General features: G+C 42.8%; 1 protein-coding gene across 2 annotated transcripts; it reads right to left on the bottom strand.

The window, feature by feature from the left end:
* Positions 1–2,198: 2,198 nt before the first annotated feature.
* Positions 2,199–22,055, bottom strand: LOC138819733 (thiamine transporter 1). 2 transcript variants are annotated; one of them, XM_070011288.1, is made up of 6 exons: positions 21,659–22,055; positions 11,831–12,433; positions 8,456–8,678; positions 7,242–7,434; positions 6,714–6,855; positions 2,199–4,257 (listed from the first exon to the last, which is right to left on the bottom strand). In XM_070011288.1, the coding sequence occupies exons 1-6, from the start codon at positions 21,860–21,862 to the stop codon at positions 4,129–4,131; spliced, it is 1,494 nt and encodes a 497-aa protein (XP_069867389.1). In that variant the 5' UTR covers positions 21,863–22,055; the 3' UTR covers positions 2,199–4,128. The 2 variants fall into 2 exon arrangements, with proteins under 2 accessions (XP_069867389.1, XP_069867390.1); XM_070011289.1 differs by having other exon boundaries at positions 7,242–7,335.
* Between the last annotated feature and the right edge of the window lie 441 nt (positions 22,056–22,496).

Here is a 22,496-nt window from a genome sequence, read left to right as displayed (position 1 = left end):
AGGGCCCCGCCCCGATCCGGCCACGCCCTTCGGGCCCCGCCCCGCCCGCAGCCTGCCGCCCGCCTCTGTCCGGCGTCCGCGGGCCCGCGGGGCTGGGCTGCAGCCGTGGCCCGCTCCAGCCCCGCGGCCTGGACACCCGTTCTGCTCGGCCCCCGCCCCGGGGACGCCCGTCTGCCCGTCGGCTTTCCACCGCCTGGCACTGGTCCTCCGTGGGGCTGTTTTCGGAACCAGGTCTGCCTGCGATCCCGCACCCTCCGTCCCGCGGCGGACGGGATGGGGCGGGGCGGGGCGGGGCCGCAGGGACCACCGACGCGGGTAGGAGGCCGGAAGAAATGCGGTGCCCCTGCGCGGGCGCTCGGCCATGGGCGGGTACCGCACGAGTTCTGTGCGGGCCAGGCGCCGACCCGCGCGGGTAGGGACGCCCGGGCCCGCCGGTGCACCACCGTCCCACGCACGCCGCGCTCCCCGCCGGCCGGCCGGCTGTCTGTCCTGCGCGCTCCCCGCCGGCCGGCCGGCTGTCTGTCCTGCGCGCTCCCCGCCGGCCGGCCGGCTGTCTGTCCTGCGCGCTCCCCGCCGGCCGGCCGGCTGTCTGTCCTGCGCGCTCCCCGCCGGCCGGCCGGCTGTCTGTCCTGCGCGCTCCCCGCCGGCCGGCCGGCTGTCTGTCCTGCGCGCTCCCCGGAGGCCGGCCGGCTGTCCTGTCCTGCGCGCTCCCCGGCGGCCGGCCGGCTGTCTGTCCTGCGCGCTCCCCGCCGGCCTGCCGGTGTCTGTCCTGCGCGCTCCCGTGTCCTTGCTTCCTGTGCGCGCACGTGTGCGCGGACAGCCTTCCAGCAGAAGTCCCCAGCGAGGGCTATGCATCCGTCCAGGAACCTCCCTCCTGAGTCTCCACCCCCCTTTCCATGGTTGTGGGCCCACACGTTGTTTTGGACTGCAACTGTGTTCTTGTTTTTCTTGCAATTGTACACTTTAAGTTCCCTGAGAGCAGGAGCTATGACTTTATCTATTCCCAGAAATGCGCTAAAATAGGAAGAAAATACGAATGAAAGATAAAGGGAGGTAGAGTTCGACAATTCTCGTTTTGATTGAATCATTCAAACTTTGAGAGTGCAGTTTTGAAATTGATGGCTACAAATTCATTGTAAACGGAGCGTAAGGGATATGAAATTCATTGCTCAGCCTCCTACTCAGGGTCTGCAATGATTAGCTAGTACTGAAATGTATTTTCATTTCATCAAAACAATCCTGTAAATTACCATCTCATTTGCAGACACAAAACTGAGGCACAACAGAATGACTTTCCTAATATAATCCATTTCTGAGTGGTAAACCTAGTATTTGAAACTTCTGATATTTAACGAAAACAAAAATTTCTTTTCAAGAAAAGACCTTCACAAATGCCCTTCTTGAAGAGTAACATGTTAAACAAATCTATTAATAATTGAAAAGACTTCAAATAAGCAAAACCAATACACATTAGACAGTTCTATCCTTGAATATCCTGAAGAATTGGATTCGAAATGATAAGACATTTTAATCTTTCATGACGTACCTCTTTAAAAAAATGATAGGCATTTAGCTATTGTATTGACAGGCAGCTATCAAATACCATTTCTATAATTTACTATTCACAGGGCACAGGATATGTTTCACAACAAACAACAAATATAAGCTAAGATCACTGTTCAGAAGGCTTATAAATCTGACATTTTTTTATTTTTTTATTTTTTGCAGAAGTTTTCCAAGTTTTCGGTGGTATCTAATCAGATACCCTAAGTAGCTTTTGGAATGGGATGTTAACAGTACTAACTTGGATATTGTGAGAAAAATATTGACATGGTGTTCAGGCTATAATAAAAATATTTTCAATTGGTGGCAAGAAAATGCTTGAGTATGTTGGTGGTAGGATAGAGTCCTTCAAAAAAGACTTTCAATCTTGCCAAGTCTTCAGTTTCTAAAAGAAAACTTTCAAAAGAGATATGAGTGATGCCAAGATAAAGAGGGAAACACAAAAAAGAAAGGAGTCAAAACTAAGATCATAAAGCAACTGAAGAATTAACAGGGTGGGTAAAGGTTAATCAGGAAGGCTAGAAAAGGGAAAAGCTTAACATGAACCTTGTCCCAGGAAAATTGTTACAAGACTTAAGAGTATTACACAAAGCTGCTTTTGAAGAAGAGAACTTCAAATAATCTTGATTTAAAAGTGAAGTGTATTGTAAAATATTTATTTAGTAAAAATAATTTTATAATCTATACAGAATTGAGTAAAAAGTACAACAAATTATTTTCACTTTTCTGCAAAATTGCATACAGTACAATCAGCACATTGCATTCAGCATTCTACAAATATGACCACATGCCAAGATGAAACAGATAAAAGTTCAGGCCGGGTGTCACACACTAGGAATTAAATTCCAGGGAAACAATGCTTTGGTAATGTGAGCTCTTTGATTATACAGCAGTTCATTTTTTTTTATCTTAAATAAAATTCTTCAAATACTACTTTCTACTTGTTTCCAAGTAAACAATTGCCTATTAGAGTTAAGGAAATAAATACCAAGAAAATGAAAACAAACGATAAGACTGGAGGTTTGTTACTTCATGATATCTTGCTTAGTATTTTTTTCCTGTCCCTTGATTAAAAAGGAAGGTAATGGAAATGATCTATTCCTTCCCTTATTAATTTGCTTCTAGGATTGCTGCTTACCTCTTCTGGTTCTGTTTCACATTGCTAGGGACCAAATCCAGGGCCTTGCACAAGTGGGATACAGTCTCCACCATGGAGCCATATCCCAGTCCTGATTTTGCAATCTTGCTACTATTAACACGGTTGTGTCATTCTTTAAAAGTTAACACCCTAGTTAAAAGCACCTTCCTAAATTCTTTTCATAATAAGGCAACAAAATTGGCTTTATTTTTCATGACTCACAAACTTGATAGAATGATTTCAGAATTGAATGCAGACAGAACACTTGTTGTTTTCAAGCATCTTGGGATCACTAGCAAATTTTAATTTAAGCAAATATTCCAGGTATCTATCCTTAGAAATAAAGGCTTATTCAAGGTCCAAAGGGCAGTACTCACATTCATCCTAGTTCCTGCCCCATTGAAATAAGGGGCTAGGTTTATGATGAAGGCTTTGGAATAGTCCAACTCATACTGACATCTTTATCTTGGGCAAGAAAACTAAAACCACATAAAAGCTATCAATGAGAACGAGGTTATTTTAAAGAAAAAGTCCTTTTCTTTTAGAAATAAAAAGGAATGGAAATACAAAATGGGCTAACTCTCTTTAGCCCATACAGATTTTTCCCATACAGAATTAACAGTCCTTCATAATAAAGTATTAAAGACAAGCAAACATACATTTTCTGATTCGATCTCTTCATTTACATTATTAGGAGGCTTTAAAACTTGCCTTCATTTCTGACTAAATGAGCTTCTCTGGGAAGCATATGAATAATGCAAAAATCTACTTCAAAGGAATGTTTTCACAAATACATAATGGTCAAGACAGGAACCAAGAACATTCATACAATGAATATTTAAAATTAAAATTAGAAATGACACTTCTTATAGTACAGAACATTAAAACAGAGCAAATATTGCCATTGATAGAACAACTTTCATCTGTTAAAACACAAATGCACAAGAGAAACATAAAATCAGAATGAAGTTGAGTAGAGGCAAGTGCTGATAGAACACATTTTTATCATGATTTGCAACATCCTGTGGGCTCTCTAAAGCTCTGGTCCCACTGGCCAAAGGTCTAGCTAACTGGATTAGAGTCATGTATGACCTATAAAGCACTATACTCCCTTGCTAATCAAGTAAACAACACCAAGTGCTGCTTGACTTCTGTGGATTACTTGATTTCCAAAATCAAGTTTACTCTTGAATTAGGAAAAAAAGGCATCCTTGGATTGTCTCTCACAAATAATTCATGAAAGAAACTCCACTTCTGGCTCCTCTCAAAAGCATCATGTTACTCCAGGGATAAAGGTGTCAGCTGAGTGGTTGCTTTGAAGCCAGCAATTGCATGTTCATAAATATTGGTCTAAACTTTAAAATATTAAGTATATCCAGGCAGTTCTTGTGCAGAGTTCTTGCAATAAGCAGCCCTTCAACAGTGTGTTATGAAGTAGTTTCTTGAGAACTCGATTCTGGATCTTCCTGCTTTCTGCATTTTTTCACAACACTGACTATACCACTAGCCAGGAAAACCACAGCGATGAGTGCAAAATAACTGGCATAAATCAGGAACTAAAAGAAACAAAGGTAATAATTTGTGGAATTATTAATTAGAGATGAGCTACTTCATTACATATATGAGAAGACACTCTAATGAAACTATACTTGAGTTCGTTCCTCAATAAAACTTCAAAAAGCACTGCATTCTGACACTGTAGCCAGCTTCTGAAGACAGAAGCAATATAGCATGACAGTGCAGAAACCTATTTGGTAGGAATCCTGGCTTCACAACTTACTAGCTCTGTGACCTCAACTGAAATACTTAATCTCTGAGCTGTGACTTCTTTAGTGAACGAGATCATGCTTGTCAATGTTTATTAGCACAATGGCAATGCTCTTAATACTACTGTTTTTAATTGTTGGTGTTCATGGCTGTAATTGAGTCATGTAGCCTATTCTTAGGGTAAGACTAACAGGACAACTTCTGAAGATCAACAACTTCTACAGGGAAGGACTGGGTTTGAATTCAGGTCCTCAGTCCAAGTCTAACACACTCTCAGTCCAAGATCAGGAACTTTTATTCTCCCCCAGAAGAGGGCAGTAGAAAGCCAATTATAGTTCTAATTATAGGATTGCTTTTATAAAATCTTCCTTAAAACTAATTTTTAACTTGACTAATTTATCAACATCTTCATCATTTCTTTCTAAAATACAACTTATTAAACACAACTTAGTAAATACAAACTTAGTTAATGGTACAGCAAGAGTGTGGCATTAAATCTGAGCCATGTCCTGTCAAATGTGAATACATTTCTTATAGGAAGGCTGCTAATTAATCACAGCAGTTAATTAATCACAGCCTACAAAATATTATTATTCCACATTTAAATACACCATTTTTACAGGATGGTGTTGTCTACTCCCTTTACCTATAATAGTCTGGTAGTCTTCCTTTACCAAACAGGAAAGATGACAGGCACTTAGTTTCTCTACTACTCTTCATGTGAAGGTGGGCATTTGAGTTTAGATGTCTAAATCCTTGATCTACCACATTATTATCATTTGATCTTACACAAGTTACTGCACACCTCTCAGACTAATTCTCTGAAACTTAACAGCAGCACTGAAAATACGCTACTAAGCAACTGTCATATAGAAGGCGCTCAATGAACATTACTTACTAGTCATTTCTTTCAGTAGATCTTTCTAATAAAGACAAAGCTAATTATTAACATGTTTGTTTGTTTGTTTTTTTGTCAGTCCTGGGGTTGAACTCAGGGGCCTGGGCAGTGTCCCTGTCTTTGCTCTAGGCTAGCACTCTACCTCTTTGAGCCACAGCACCACTTCTGGTATTCTGGTGGTTAATTGGAGATGAGTCTCACGGGGACTTTCCTGCAGAGGCTAGCATTGAACTGCAATCCTCAGCTCTCAGCCTACTGAGTAAGTAGCTAGGATTACAGGCATGAGCCACCAGAGTTCAGCAACATGTTATATTTTTGTGTCAAAAAAAACCTATTTAAATGTGGACTATTAGGTAGTATGTATGGAAGGAATAGTGGAGAGGAATCCATGGACCCCATGGGCTAGGCATGGAGGTAGGCATTTCCTGATTCAATTCCCATCTTACTAAAGTCCAGAGCAATACCTGTCTACAAACTCATAATACATGGAGGCATATACAACTATACAATTCCTGAACTAACCAAAGTAGTTACATTGTAGGTGGTTGTCCAGGTGTATTGTCAATAGGTCCTATGTTAATATCACAATTCTATTTGTCAACTGTAAATCATTACCTTGGTATTTGTCTGAGGGGTGCTTTAAATAAGGAATGGAGGACACTTAGAGAGCTATGAGGTATCCTGAAGTAGGGCAACTCAAACATGTAATCAAGTTTCAGGTATAGATTAGGAATAAGCTGGGGCTACAGCTCCATGAGAGAGCACTTGACTAACATGCTAGAAGTCCTGGGTTCAATCTTTAGCATGACCTTGGGAGAATGGAGGAAAAGAATGAATGAGGAGTTAGAAGTATGGAGTCTGGAAGTTGTTAATATTACCTCTCAGCTGAAAGAGGTCCTCTGTGCTAGTCATGTTTAAAATATGTTAAGGTCTAATGTTCGTAGGTTTCATTTTAGAAAAGAATGATAGGCCACGTGCTGATGGCTCATGCCTGTAATCCTAGCTACTGGGGAGGCTGAGCTCTAAGGATCATGGTTTAAAGCCAGCCCAGGCTGAAAAGTCCCTTTGAGACTCTTATCTCCAACTAACCACTCAAAAACTAGAAGTAGAGTGTTAGTCTTGAGCAAAAAAGCTCAGGACAATAGGAGGGCCCTGAGTTCAAGCCCCATGAAAGACAAACCAAAATGATAATCTCAATATCCTCCACGTAGAATAGGGAAGTGACTGAAGGAGAGAACATTGTCCTTTCTATTTGTCTATAGTCTTTAAATTTATTTTCCTAAGTTTGGCCCACTTCTGCCACCCTCGCCCCATCAGACTTCTTCAATGCCAAAAGAAAGACGTTACCTGGGTGGTGATTTCTAAGCCAAGGCCACTCGCATCTACCACAATTAGAGTGAGCAGAGTCTGCAATGCCAGGGCAATGAAAGTGTTTACACCAAACACAAGGGCATAGCGTTCCATGCTGAGATTTGCAGCAATCTGAAAACTTTTTTGAAAAGAAAAAAAAAAAAAATAAAGTTGCTCCCTAAATAGTGGTAATTTTTACTGGAAATGTAAAGACTAATTCCTTTGTTGTGTCAATTTCTCTTCTAACCAAATAAAAAAATATTTTGTGTCCAAATGGTTTAATTATGCAAATACACAAATGGTATAAATAGTATAGAAATATGCAAATGGTATAAATATTATAAGGAGCATACAAACAAGAGAATAAATCTTGCGTGAATGCTTCCTGAGAAACACTAATCACATATGATACAATGTCTCTTCCTATTGGTCTCTTTTTGTCTAGAAATTTTATCACTTGCAAAGAAATCCAAGGTTTATCTTGCTATAAGCTTCCCTAATGTGTCTGTGGACCAAAATACATACGTGGCTATTGTGATGAGCAACATGTAGATGATTCTGAAGACAACATAGGATGCGTAGCACACCCAGATGTTATGCACAGTGTCCATGGTATACACTGCAGCAGCAATCAAGAGAGAACACAGAGATAATGTCATTTCTCCCCAAGTTGACCAGGATATTTTTATATAACCAACTGCAAACACAGCAATAGCACCTACAAAACAAAACAAGAAGATGTCATTCTTTTTACTAAGAAAAAAAAATAAGCTTCCATTAATTTTTAAAATCTTTAAATTTAAAAGGTGCATTATGAAAGGCTCGAAAACTCGAGCAGAGAATTTTGGACTTGATGAATAAGTAATATGGAGCCACTGAGATGATGAGATTGAATTAGGGAAAGTGGCAATCAGATGGCAAAGAACAGAATGGCTAATGAATATTACTAAGAAAAACACTTCTGCGACTGCCACACAGGCAAGGCAGAATCCCTGCTACTACTTTGGCAACCCACAAGAATGAGTCATCTCTCCTTCAAACCAAGGAGCAATCCAGTATATGCAACAGGACTTCTCTGTCCTTTGGCAAGACCATGAGGATGGTAGCTACAGTGGCAGACACAGTGACTGTGTACAGATCTTACTCGAACCTTCCAATAACTTTATGAGGTAGGGCAATACCTTAGGGACAATAGAGTATGATATCAGGGACACAGGATCTGAAGCCAAACCCTGACTTCATTATTTATCTAAGTTTATGTGACCTTAGGTAAATTATTAACCTACCGTCCTGTTTCCATTGTAAAACAGTGATAATTTCACTTATCTCAAGAATTTTGTGGAGACTGAATTGAAATACATCGTCCTTAGCACCTAACATATATTAACACTCAGAAGATATTAGCTATTGTCATATAGAATATTGCTATTTAAAAATTCTTATTAAGTAACAAAAACATTCAGCAAATATAGGAGTATGTGAAAACTTGCTAAGCAAAGAAAATAATTTTGAGAGTATTATATTGGGTTTCCTGAAAACTTATATAGAATTTAAGTTTGTCAGTCACAGTCTTCTACCCTTACTTCCAAATTCTCTTTCTAAATTATAAAATCAGAACTAAAACATAAATTGTTCTCTAGGGCTACTGGAAATGTGTGAAGGAAGAACAAATCTGATCATAGTTGGCTTAAAAGCCAGGACTCCTTCCAGCCCTCCTTCTACCACCCAGCACAGCTTACCTAGTAAGGTTGAAACGGCTTCTACACCACCATTGTAGATATCAGCATGGCGAGAAGGCATCACCTGCTCCCATAAGCCCTGTGCGTAGTTCACAACTTGAAAGTAGCCACAGGTGGAAAGGGCCCACCACACAGACCAACAGAGCAGAGGGTGTGAGGAATAACACATCAAGAAATCATTCCATAGAACCTTCAACACCAGGAGACGGTCTGGCCTTGCTTCCTACACAGCAAACAGGAACAGATTATTATTATTATGAAATCAAAATGAAGTAATATAATGCTTCAAATGGGTATACACAATATGTAAATGCTGTTACAATCATCACTAGGAACAAATAATTTAAAAAGTTTTATGCTGGGCGTGGGTGGCTCATGCCTGTAATCCTAGCTACTCAGGAGGCTGAGGTCTGAGGATCATGGTTCAAAGCCAGCCCGGGCAGAAAGTCCGTGAGACCCTTATCTCCAATAAGCCACTAGAAAGCCGGAAGTGATGCTGTGGCTTAAGTGGTACAGTACTAGCCTTGAGCTAAAGAGTGCAGGGACAGCACCCAAGCCCAGAGTTCAAGCCCCACAACCGACAAAAAAAAAAAAAAAAAAATTTATATTTTTATTATAAGTAGTTATTCAGGAGGTTATATTTCCCACCCCCAAACCAAAGGGATAACTGTAATACTAATAAGGTTATGTGTGTATGAGATATATATATACCATAAATATACGTATTTACATACCCATACACACTTAAGTATGAACTACATAGTCAGTTTTACAAGGAGAAAAGGTAAAAAGATTTGTTAAATAAAAAAGTCTATACACACATACTAACAGTTCTGTCGAGTTTTTACCTCAGTGAAAGGTTTTGTGGCAAAAAGTATAGAAAGAAGTTTAAGAGTGCTATCTTTGCAATTCTGGTACTCTACCACTTGAGCCACAGTTCCACTTCTAGCTTTTTACTGGTTAATTGAAGAGTTTCACAAACTTTGCTGCCCAGGTTGACTTCAAACTACGATCCTCTGATCTCAGCCATCCTAGGTAGCTAGGATAACAGGTGTTAGCCACTGGTGCCCAGCTCAAGAGAGTGTTTTGTACACTCTAAGCCACAACTCAGCAGTAAGTAATAACTGATTTTATTGATGGTGACTCAAACTATAAAAAAATAAATAGAATGACCAGGCCCAGCAGTGCATGTCCTAGCACTTGGGAAGTTGACATAGGATACACTGAGGAATAAAGGAATATATCAGGATAAAATATGTTGTAAAGCTTTTATTTTTATTATATATAATATTTATACATGTGTATGTACTGATAGCTATGTAAATGTCCTTTTTACTATAGTTCTAGTCTACATTCAAAAAAGCTTGAATCTCTCTAAAGACATTCAGATCTATGGTTAATGTTCATATATTTTTATTGTTATTTTTTGCCAGTCCTGGGGCTTGAACTCTGGGTCTGTGCACTGTCTCTGAGCTCCTTTGGCTGAAGGCAGCTGGCACTCTACCACTTGAGCCACAGCACCACTTCCAGCTTTTTCTGCGTAGTTTACTGGAGATAAGAGTCTCTGACTTTACTGCCCGGGCCAGCTTGGAACCAGGATCCTCAGATCTCACCTCTTGAGTAGCCAGGATTACAGGTGTGAGCCACGAGCACCCTGTGTTAATGTTCATATTTAAAACATATTCATATACATATACATGAACTACATGTATACATTTTTACCCAAAGCCACTCTTAACCATGTGAACAGACTAAAAGGTCCTTAGTTTTTCTATTACATACAACCAAATGATTATACTCTATTTCTTCCCCCAGCAACCTGTAAATTTCCAGTGTCACCTAACAAACTATGATGTAATCAGCATTTCATTGATACTTAATCCCTGGTACTGTTCACTAAAGTGGCCACCTACAGTGTCCTGGTAATCAAAGGTGAGTTTCATGATGAATGACCTACAGGCTCCATGAGCCGCAATGACTCAGGATCCTTGGGATAATAATCTAAACCCTAATAACCTGAGGTAAAGAATAGGGTAGGCAAGAAATTAATTTCCATGGGGCTGGGAAGGTGGCTCAGTGGTGGAGCGCTTGCCTTGCATGCATGAGGCCCTGGGTTCGATTCCCCAGCACCACATAAGCAAAAAGAAAAAAGCCGGAAGTGGAGCTGTGGCTCAAGTGGTAGAGCACTAGCCTTGAGCTGAAGAGCTGAGGGACAGTGCCCAGGCCCAGAGTTCAGGCCCCACGACCGGACACCCCCCCCCAAAAAAAAAAAAAGAAATTAATTTCCAGTAAGAGTAAAGCTGGTTTTCAACCCAACTCAACCATTGGGTTGCTTTTTAGAGAGCAAAAACTCTACTCATGTAGCATTTGTTACACTCATCCATTTACTTTTTTTTTTTGTCGGTCATGGGGCTTGAACTCTGGGCTTGGGGGCTATCCCTTAGCTCTTCAGCTCAAGGTGAGCACGCTACCCCTTGAGCCACAGCGCCACTTCAGGTTTTCTAGTGGTTTATTGGAGATAAGAGTCTCACGGACTTTCCTGCCTGGGCTGGCTTTGAACTGTGATCCTCAGATCTCAGTCTCCTGAGTAGCTAGGATTACAGGTATGAGCCACCGGTGCCCGGCTTCCATTTACTAAGTTTTATGTCTGACAGAGCCCACATACAAAGCAGGAAGGTTAATATGCTTATATCCAAACATGTCCCATGAAAACTGTTTCAGTATGGTTGGAATGAACCATTTACCTCAAAGCTCATAACTTAATAGGAAAAAACTTTCATAATTAAAAAAAAAATGGGAGATTTTAGGAAGCAATCTTCCTGGCTACATAGAATGAATGGATGACTTATAAATGCTATACCTTTCTTCTAAGAGAGAGCTTTAATCGTACTTTTAATCTTTAGTGCTTTATCATCTTAATTTTTCTCTCTTTCTGAAATATTTATTAGAATCATTTTACCTATTCACTTAGCAAACATGTTTTGAGTGCTTTCTATATATACCATGTAATAGGAGTTTAAAAACAAACAAACAAACAAAGGAGTCAGGTGCTGGTGGTACACCTGTAATCCTAGTGACTCAGGAGTCTGAGATCTGAGGATTGCAGTTGGAAGCCAGCCTGGGAGTAAAGTTCATGAAACTCGTATCTCCAATTAATTAACCAAAAAAGCTGAAAGTAGAGCTGTGGCTCAAGTGGTAGAGTGCCAGCCATGAACAAGAAAGCTCAGGAGTTCAAACCCCAGGATTGGCACATAAAAGAAGAGGCATCATTCCTGAAATCTGAGACATGAAGTTTGTGGCCAGGTAAAGCACCCCAGGAGAAGCATTAGTAAGGCCCCAAATAATAGCTACAAAAACTTAGATAATTGAGCTTACCGGTTCCTCTATGGGAGGCTCCTCCAGATTTAAAGGGATTTTTGACTCAATGTCCTCCCATCCAGGGAGGTGGTTAGAAGCTGGGGAGTCGGTAACAATGCCACCATTTTGTACCTTGATGCCCTTCACTCCTTGGCAGGAAGAGGGAACGTGGTGAAAGAACAGGCTCTTCTGGGGCATAGGCAGAAACCAGGCAACAGCAAAAGCCACAGAAACGCAAGTGAGAGAGACGACATTCAGGCTGAACAGGGACCAGCCCGCCACGGAGACAAGGACTTGGCCTAGGACAGAGCCCACTGTGAAGCCCACTAACGTGGCACTTCGACAGTAACTTGTAACTTTCTGGTACATGCCCAAGTCTACCACACTGTATATGTAAGAGTAATAAGCAATTTCAGTGGCTGTGCCAATGCCATAGAAGAATTCCAAGAACTGGATAGCCAGAAGTCCCTGGGCATAGAGCAGCATGAACCACGTAACAATCAGGCTCAGTCCTTGCAGCAGAACAACAGGTTTGTAACGGAGGTAGTCTGTGGCAAGGAACACAGGGAACAGCAGCACCAGGTAAGAGTAAGTCCATACTGGATAAATTTCATTGAAGACCTGGTAAAAACAGAATAAAAACCTTTTAGTGATCAAAACACCTAAATATTCCTAAAAATCTATTCTTATAAAACACTGCACTTCAAATACTTTAGTCTTATCACCTAAAGAAATGCTGGCAGCACCACCTCAAATAATCATTTGGAATAGCCTTGCCTATATCTCCACCTCATCATTCCTTCCAATAAAAGATTCCCTATTCATCAAGGCTTTGTATGTGTCTATGTAGGTCTCCAGTTAACTTACGACACTGGGTCATGACATTGGCTGTACATTTTCCAAGATGCTTAAATTTTTTTGGATGATAAGCCACAGATGTTTAAAAACCAAACAAAAATACAACTTCTTAGTAGATTTCAACATGAGCCATGATTCAGAGCCATTGCTTCTTAGGTTCTTTAAAGGTGAACCCAAAATGTACATGTACAACGTGTCTAATAGCCAGTATACTGTTAAGCTACTAGGATCAATAAATGTGTTAGAAATTCCATCACTATCAGTTCCTATTTTGAGACACAGAACAGGAAGCAACTGTTTGGTTAGTTTTTCTCTGATTTTAAGTTCCATTTATTTTGAGGCAGAGGAACAGGTAGAGAGTAAATCCATCCTGTAGGCCTGACAAAACAACTCTCTCTGAAGAGAATTACAGCTAACATATCTATATACACATCTGTATATACACACACTACTTAATATACTCACTTGTAATATGATAGAAAATAGAAGTTTTTGTTTTTCTCGTTTTCAGCAAATACACGTATTTATGGGTACAATGTGATATTTCTATACATGTCTACATTGTGTGATGCCTAATCACCTCAAGAATCTATCATTTCTTTGTGATAAGAACATCCAATTATCTTCTGGTTGTTTTTATTTATATGTTACAATAATAATTATAACCTTCCTTCTCTGTAATAGTACACCAGAACTTATTTGCTTTAATGTATAGTTTTAAATCAGGATATAGTAAAAAATACTCTAAGATAAGCTAGAAACTAGAAAGACTCCGGCTGGAATTCAGTTCCATTGCTTTCTGTGTAATTAGAGATGCTCCTTAACTTACAACAGGGTAGGTTCCCAATGAACTCATTGTCAAACTGAACCTAAGTCAAAATTACATTTGCTCAGATACCCTATGGAACATCAGTGCAAACTATGCACTGTAAAGATCTGTCGCTTACACTCATAATTGCATCGCTGTGTGTGTGTGTGTATGTGTGTGTGTGTGTGTAATACTAGTATTTACAAGTCTTGTGTGTGTGTGTGTGTAATACTAGTATTTACAAGTCTGAAAACTAGAGGTCCCAGGCTATAACACATACCACCCATGGTAATATGAATTAACAATCACACTATCATCCCATTACTGTAGATGTTCTTTCCTTCCTTTTATATAGAACCCACTACTTAGCAAGGTACTGAGAGTTTAGTTAAGTTTGAATCAAGGTTAAGTCATCTCTAAGTCTAGAACTGAGAAGGTGACACTACAGCCTGGCCTCGATCTCACTACGTAAGCCACACTCCATCTTCCTGTCTCACTTGTTTCAGTCACCTGTTTAATTTTGGTTCAATTTGTGTCTGATCAGGAACTATGCTGCTTCTGAAAACATGCTTGAAGGAATCAAGAAATGATTCTTGCTGAGCACTAGTGGCTCACGTCTGTAATCCTAGCTACTCAGGAGGCTGAAATATGCCAGCCTGGGCAGGAAAATCCACGAGAACTCTTATCTACAATTAACCACCAGAAAGCTGGAAGTGGCGCTGTGGCTCAAGTGGCAGAGTGCTAGCCTTGAGCTGAAGAGCTCAGGAACAGCGCCCAGGCCCAGAGCCCAGGCCCAGAGTTCAAGCCGAGAGAGAAGAGAGGAGAGAGAGAGAGAGAGAGAGAGAGAGAGAGAGAGAGAGAGAGAGAGAGAGAGAGAGAGAGAGAGAGAGAGAGAGAGAGAGAGAGAGAGAGAGAGGGGAGAGGATTCTTACTCCGATGTGTGTAAATGTTAACAAATGAGAAGCAAGGAGCATATGGCTGCTATGTCCACCTGCTAAGATCCCCTCAGTAGAAAATCAAAGCCACAAGCATAATCCTGAGATGAGTTAGGACTTTTTGACAGATGTGTTCTGGTTAACAATGTCCTGCTCCTTTTCTAGCAATAAATTTTCAGATACTATTGCTCTTCAGTTTTCAAAAGTGTGAAACTTGCTCCTCCGACAGCATGATTCTATACCTCCACTGTTCCCCAGCATAGTTCCACAGCTACTAGCCAATAAACCTTTCCTTTAAAAATGTTATCTATCAAAAATGTGATATACCCACACATAATACAGGCACAGACACACACACAGGAATATTATTCAACTCTAAGGAAAAATGAAATCTTCCTGTGTGCAAGAAAATGAATGGAAATGAAAGACACTGCTAAGCAAAATAAGTGAAGACACAAAAATACAAATGCTTAGTCTCTCTTATGTGTTGAAACTATAAAAAATGTTTGTACAAATGTAGAGCAGTGATTACTATAGAGTAGACTTAGAGGGAATAGTTCCAGGGCCCTTGGCACATGGGAATGATTAGTTCACAACAACCTGCAACATATCTTATAACTAGCTAGAAAAGTGGACCTCAAAGGTTTCAAAAATAAATGATAGAGAGAAAAATGCTAATTATTATGATTTGATCAGCGCATACTATATATGTGTGTTGAAATCACAACATAACCAGAAAATACAATTCTTTTACATTAATAAAAATTAAATTAAATCAGGTGCCAGTCACTCATGCCTATAAACCTAGCTACTGAGAAGGCTGAGATGTGAAGATCATGGTTTGAAGCCAGCCCAAGTAGAAGTCTGTAAGACTCTTACTGCCAATAACTACTCAGAAAAAGCCAGAAGTGGCGCTGTGGCTCATGTGGCTCAGGGAGAGAACCCAGGCCCTGAGTTCAAGCCCTAAGTCTGGCAAAAAAATAAATAAATTACAATAAGATGTTCTCTATTGTGCTCTTCAATATACAGTCTCCTTTTATTTTAGAATTCTGGTCGATTCTTCACTTATTCGTCTGTGCTAGACATATTATATAACTTTTGATGGCAGTTATTGAAAGCAGCAGTCCAGAGAACCATTGAGGCCCCACAGTCATGTACAGCAAAAGGGAGTCACTGTCAACAGGGGCGGACAAGGCCACTTCTCTCATGATAGAGTGAGAAATGGCACCTGTCCTTTGTTTAGGGTCAGTTTATAGCCAGGGGACTAGAAGCAGGAACTTTTATTAGGAGCAGGAAGTGAAGTGGGAGGAACAGCCAGGGCTAAAGGCCAGATGCCCTTATGCCTGGCCAGATCAACTGGTTTTGCGAGAGGGGCTGAAGACCTGAGATGGGGGCATGGTAGCATTCTCCCTTCTTTTTTTTGGTCAGTGGTGGGGCCTGAACTCTGGGCCTGGGCGCTGTCCCTCAGCTCTTCAGCTCAAGGCTAGCGCTCTACCACGTGAGCCACAGTGCCACTTCTGGCTTTTTCTGCTTATGTGGTGCTGTGGGCCTCACGCATGCAAAGCAAGCACTCTACAACTGAGCCACCTTCCCAGCCCCCTTCATTGTTTAATAAGCACAGTACTGGGCTACTTCCTGCTGAGAAGGAACAAAGGAGTCAGGGATGCCTGGTCTGTTGTTGGAAAGTAGCCTTCTATGATGAAGAGCCTCATCTTTTCCATAGGAATGGTTAGCAGATACCTGAGTAGGCTAGGCACAATTAGTAAAAGGCAAAAAGTTGCTGCTAACGGGCCCAAGAGAGGTACAAACCAGGAGTGAAGGATCCAGGAGTGAAGAGGCTGTCAAAGACCTGAGATTCCCAATGGCTTCTTAGGCTAGCAGCTATCTTTTCATAGCTTTTATGCTTTGTTCTACTCTGGCAGTCATGTTAATACACTAGCAACACTCTTTTCCCAAGAAAACATAGGTTTCCCCTTTTCAGCCATTCACAAATCTAGGGCCTTTGGGTTTGGAAGGTCAAGTCTCTCAAAGAGTTTGAGTCTGCAGCGGGTTAAGAGCCACTGTGGTCTCCTTGGCAAGGGCCTGTAGGGCTTCATGTACCTGGTTGTTGGAAGTAATTGACTGATAGATGCCTCCTAACTAGCTGTCAACTTTCATCATATACATTACCTTTGATTATCAATTTTAAAGATCTAGCAGGATATAACAGAGGCTGAGGCAGAAAGATCACAAGTTAAAGGCCAGCCTGGATAACATAGCAAGATCCCACTTCAAAATACCTTTTTTTATTTTCCCCCAGTCCTGGGGCTTGAACTCAGGGCTGGACACTATCCCTGAGCTTCTTTGCTCAAGACTAGCTCTCTACCACTTGAGTCAGAGCACCACTTGCAACTTTTTCTGTTTATGTAGCACTGAGGAATCAAACCCAGGGCTTCATGCATGCTAGGCAAGCACTCTACCACTAAGCCACATTCCCAGCCACCTTCTACTTATTGCTGACTTCTTTCTTTTTGCTTATGTGGTGCTGAGGAATCGAACCCAGGGCCTCAGGCATGCAAGGCAAGCGCTCTACCATTGAGCCACCTTCCCAGCTCCACCTTCTACTTATTAATCTAATGCTACTCCTAATACAAAACCACAACTTAAAAAACTTCAACTTAAAAAGAAAAAAGGCAGAGTGAGATAGGATAAAATGGGGCAGAGAGATCTAATAGGCTCTCCTTAACTCACTCTAAGAGATCTATGTTTTCTCCTGTAAGAGACACCAGGCACAGGTGAATGAATATACCTCTTCCTCAATTATCAGTACCATAAACTTTTATCATCTCTGTCTTACAGAGATGGGAACTTGGCACTAGTGAAAGGTGAAGTAAATTATCCAAAGTCATCCCAGGGAAGACTGGGAAGGTCTAAGCCAGATATTCTAAATCTACCAAACTAGAATGACTTTCATCAAAAAGCTGTCATTGATCTAGGACAATTCCAAGCCACTTGTTTCCAAGTTTCAATCTCTATAGAAGTGTTTATATATGAATTCATCAAGAAACAAAAGTCCAGATAGTTTCCATAGCTTAGTCACTGGGTCTCTAAAACCTTTCTTTTTCAATTCTCCCAGGAGGATGTCACAACAACAACAAAAAAAACCTTTTTGATACTTTGAATCCTACTTGCAAACTTCCTGGGGGTGGGGGGGAGAGGGCGGAATGATGACCCTTATGAATTGTTCATATCTAACTTCTCACCTCCAGTAAAAACAATTGATTTTATTCTAGTTGAAGTGTCTTGCAAAACTCTTTGGATCAGAGTTTGTTTGTGCTTTCTTCTGAGATTCAAAGTCAAGTAAAAACAAATGTTTAGTTTTAAGCTCTCATTCAGATTTAGACTATTTCAAAATAGTTTCAATAGTTCTCATAACCCTCTTAATAAATACCTATTTGCTCAACACTGTTTTCAACTTGTGTAGAGGCAGCAAACGAATAAAATGAAGTCCTAGGGGCTGGGAAGGTGGCTCAGTGGTAGAGCGCTTGCCTTGCATGCATGAGGCCCTGGGTTCGATTCCTCAGCACCACATAAGAAAAGAGAAAAAAGCCGGAAGTGGCGCTGTGGCTCAAGTGGTAGAGCGCTAGCCTTGAGCTGAAGAGCTGAGGGACAGCGCCCAGGCCCAGAGTTCAGGCCCCACAACTGGACCCAAAAAAAAAAAAAAAAAAATGAAGTCCTAGTTCTCCAGGAGTTCTGAACCTGAAAGAACACACACATTCGTGTGCACACACAACATTTATAATGGGAACAGCAAACATGGGTTGTTTCTTTGAGGTGGGCCTTGAAAAGTAAGAAAGAAGCTAACAGAATAGTATCAACAGCAGAGATCAGCAGCTTCGTGTATAGGTCAACAGATGAGAGTTTGTGGTTATGCTGAACTTAACATTATAAGATTAATATGAATGAAACCTGGGTATGTTGAAGGTGAGAGGGGAAAAGAGTCTGTAAAGCTCTTAACATCAAGCAGAATGTGCAGTTTAAAAAAAAAAGTAGTGCTTGATAAGAAATGTACTCATTATCTTGCCCATGTAATTGTAACCCCTCTGTACAGTATGTTCACAAAAAATTTAAATTTAAATTTAAAAAAAGTAGTAAAAGTAGTAAATGTCTGTCATGCTAGAGAGAGGAATGATAAAACAACTCCAAAAATAAAGAGCTCTGCTGGTTCAGTCACACACGCCCCTAATCTGGAGCTGCTTGGCGGCTAAGGCAAGGAGATGATAAGTTCAAGGCCAGCTGAGGCAGTTTAGCAAGACCTCATTTCAAAATAAAGAGGGCTGAGGATGTAACTCAGTAGAGTTTACTTAGCATTCATGAGTACCTGGGCTCAAGCCCCAGTATTCTAATTAAGTAATAAATAAGCTTGGTTCTCAATTATGGAGGCATATTCAAATTTTGCCTTGTTTCAAACCTATAAAGTGTTAACTTACAAAGTGATAAACTTTTAAAGTTAGTGCTTTCTCCTACCCTAAAAGCGAAGAAAATCCTTCTTGAGTAGAAAGATAGAGGTATTTCTGACTTTTGGATGTAGATAATAACAGATTCATTTAAGATTATTTAATTTGACTCTTCTGAAGTCTTCAGGGAGAAATACAAACTTTAATACAAATGCCACTGAACATACTTGGTATTTTTTTTTTGCTTAAAAGTAATGTAATATGTTTTATTGAAGTGATCATTGCTGAAAGCAAGCAGTCAGAAAGAACAAGTTGTTCTATTCATTTCACTTATTAGTTACTAAAAATAAAAATAAAAATAAAAATCTAGAGTTCTCCATAAGGTAAACAAAGCCACACAGTACAACAACAGAACCAGCCATGATTAGAAGGTTCTCAGAAATAAGTGATCCTATTCTCTATCACTAGATTTGACACCAGATTTTGCCTTTTTCCTCTAATTTGCAATGTGGAGGCATGATTATTATTTTTACACAATCAACCAATATTTACTGTGTCTGCCGTGCTTCTGTTCCTGTGCCCCCAAAACATACTTCACTTTCTCTAAACAGCATTCCACTAAGACAGAGCATCTGATCCTGATAGCACAGCATGCACCCACCTCTATGCAGGTCACAGAACAAAACAGATCAACTTTCATATATCAACCCTGGAGGCATGGTTCTCCCCTCTGCATCTGTGTGTCAGGGTACATAAACCGTGCAGATTACATGGTAGTGCCTATGAAGCTTTTTCAGCAAAATAATGTCTGTGTCAGTGGAATAACCTCATGTTTGGATCGCCAGAATAATCACACTTTCTTTTCTTTTTTGGATTGATTGTGGGGCTTGAACTCAGGGCCTGGGCGCTGTCCCTCAGCTCTTCAGCTTAAGGCCAGCACTCTACCACTTAAGCCACAGAACCACTTCTGGTTTTCTAGTGGTTTATTGGAGATAAGAGTCTCAGACTTTCTTGCCCGGGCTGGCTGTGAACCACAATCCTCAGATCTCAGCCTCCAAAGTAGCTAGGATTAGAGGCGTGAGCTACCAGCACCAGGCCCAGAATCACACTGTCTTATATCAGCAAAATCATTCTGTACACAAGAGTCGGTCCTTTCTACTTCATTGCTGGTTTCAACCAGTATCAACATTCAAACAATACTATGACAGTTCTTTGTGTGCTGATCTATAAGATTGAGAAATGATCTAAGGTTAGATAAAACCTAAACTTGCTAGTGACTAAACACTCACTCAAATGAATCTAGAAACACTGTCAGTTTCCTCCCAGATGCTCTTGAAAATAAAGGTCCACAGCAACACCAAACTGGATTATGAGTAATTAGAACCTGCCAGTCTGCAAATGACTCGGCTAACGCCACCTCTTGCTCTGACCTGTTATACTGCTTATTGGATTTCTAATACAATAGGCGACTGACTACTAAACACATCAGAAGAGTGGGTTTCAAAAGGGAGAAGTATTTTACAGCAACTGGGACAGGGAAACCCCAGTGGAAAAAGAGGCATAGGGGAGAAAGGAACGGGCTAGTGCCCACCTGGCTGATAGAAGGGAAAAGAACACCAACCCTTATCTTTCACACTTCATAGTAGTCAAGGAATTGGGCACTGAATCTGTTTTATTTTGGTTTTGTGGTAGCACTCTGGGTTTAACTTCCTTTTCAGTTTATATAACGTCTTTCTTCTGCAAAAGTGTTGAGGTTGAGTATAGATGTTTAAGTGCATTTCTAAAGTACATTATGCACTTAAATACAATCTGTCTAAGTCCTTACCTTGAATAAAGCAATCAGTGAGAGGTTCAGGATCATGGACTATGTATTTTCAATTACCCTGAACAACAAACAGGTACAGAGACCTGACACACTTCACCTGTAGTCAAAAAGCAAAACTAGTATCTGTGAAGCGACAATACAAGGAAAAACTATAATTAAGTGCCAATTACAAGAAACCATCTGCTTGTATCCCAAGAGATGGGGACGGGGTGGCAGGATATCTTTGGATACAACCTCACCTAATTAAAAAAATCAAACCAGGGCTGGGAAGATGGCTCGGTGGTAGAGTGCTAATAACCTAGCATGCATGAGGCCCTGGGTTCGATTCTTCAGTACCACAGACACGGAAAAAGCCAGAAGTGGCGCTGTGGCTCAAGTGGTAGAGCACTAGGATTGAACAAAAGCAGCTCAGGGACGGTGCCCGGGCTCTGAGTTCAAGCCCCAGGACTGGCCAAAAAAAAAAAAAAAAGGAAACTCAAATTAAGATGATGTATTCTCTGTCCTTCACTGTCCTTACTTGACTGAGCACACATCCATTCCGTCGAAGGGACACAGATTGGGGGACGCGAAACACGGGGGGGGGGGGGGGGGGAGGGAGGAAGCAGCAGGCGGAAGGAAGCCCTTCTCAGAAACGTCAGGACGACCTTCTTTCAGGTCGACAACCCGTGCCCAGGGCCGCCAGCCGGTTCATCAACACGGGGGGGAGGGGCTTCCCCCCATCCCCCCGGAAGGAACGGCCGGGCCGCACACGGGGGAACCGAACCCGCGTCCGCGGCCCGGGCACACAGGACTTGCAAACCCGGAGGGCGAGCGCCCAGGGGGAGCTCGGTGGGACCTCCGCGCAGCCTGCCCCCGGCCTGGCCACGCCCCGGCCACGCCCCGGCCACGCCCCCGGCCCGGCTACGCCCCCGGCCCGGCCACGCCCCCGGCCCGCCCCCAGCCACGCCCCCGGCCACGCCCCCGCCCCGCCCCCGCCCGGCCTACCTCCCTCTCCGTCAGGTTCTTGTCCTTGCCCAGCAGGTACGGGGTGAGGAAAGGCTCGGACGGCCGCAGGCTGGCGAAGAAGCCGTAGGCGCAGAGCAGCGCGGTGGGCAGGAACCAGCACTCGCGGGGCACCCGGGCGGTGCGCAGGAGCACGGTGGCCGCCGCCGCCGCCGCCCTGCGGGACACCGGGCCCGGCGCATCCATGCGGGGCGCCCGCAGCGGGGACCCGGCCCGGCTCCCTTCCTTCGGCTCCACCAACGGGAGGGGAGCTCGGGCGCCCGGCCCCACGTCCGTACCGGTAACCTTGACGGACGCTTCCTCTCGGCGGCGCCGGGCCAGGTCCGGGGCTCGCCGCCGCCAACGCCGCTAACGCCGCCGCCTCGGCGCCGCAGGCAGGACTGAGTCCTTCGCCCGGGCCGGCGCCTCACGTGTCCCCGCCTGAAACGAGCCCCGCCCTCAAGCCCGCCCCCCCCAGGCCGTGAGCCAATCACCGCAGACGCAAGGTCTCTGGCTTCTTCCTCATTGGCCGGTGGCTCCCACCCCGTGAAGGGCGGCCGTGGCGGTACCCCGGACGGCTGAGGTGCGGACCGCCGTGAGGGGAGCCGGCTGGCTGAGCCCTCCGGTTCGCTCGCGGTGGAGTCCGGAGGAGCCCGCCCTTCCATGCCTCGGGTCGGCTCCAGGCACCGGTCAGGACGCCTTCTCCTTCAGCCTCGGGTCCCTGGCCGGCCGAGCGGCCCTGAGGAGCCGCGGGGTGACCTCGGAGCGGGGCCGGGCTGCGCGGCCGTGCCCGCGGCGCCCGCGTGTGCCGCCGGCTCCGCTGCCCGGTGGTCTCGCCCCG

This window comes from Dipodomys merriami, unplaced genomic scaffold (genome assembly GCF_024711535.1).
Source record: "Dipodomys merriami isolate MVZ:Mamm:240054 unplaced genomic scaffold, mDipMer1.0.p SCAF_81, whole genome shotgun sequence".
NCBI classification, from domain to species: domain Eukaryota; kingdom Metazoa; phylum Chordata; class Mammalia; order Rodentia; family Heteromyidae; genus Dipodomys; species Dipodomys merriami.
The sequence above is the reverse complement of the archived record's forward strand: the minus strand, read 5'-3'. Positions and strand labels throughout refer to the sequence as shown.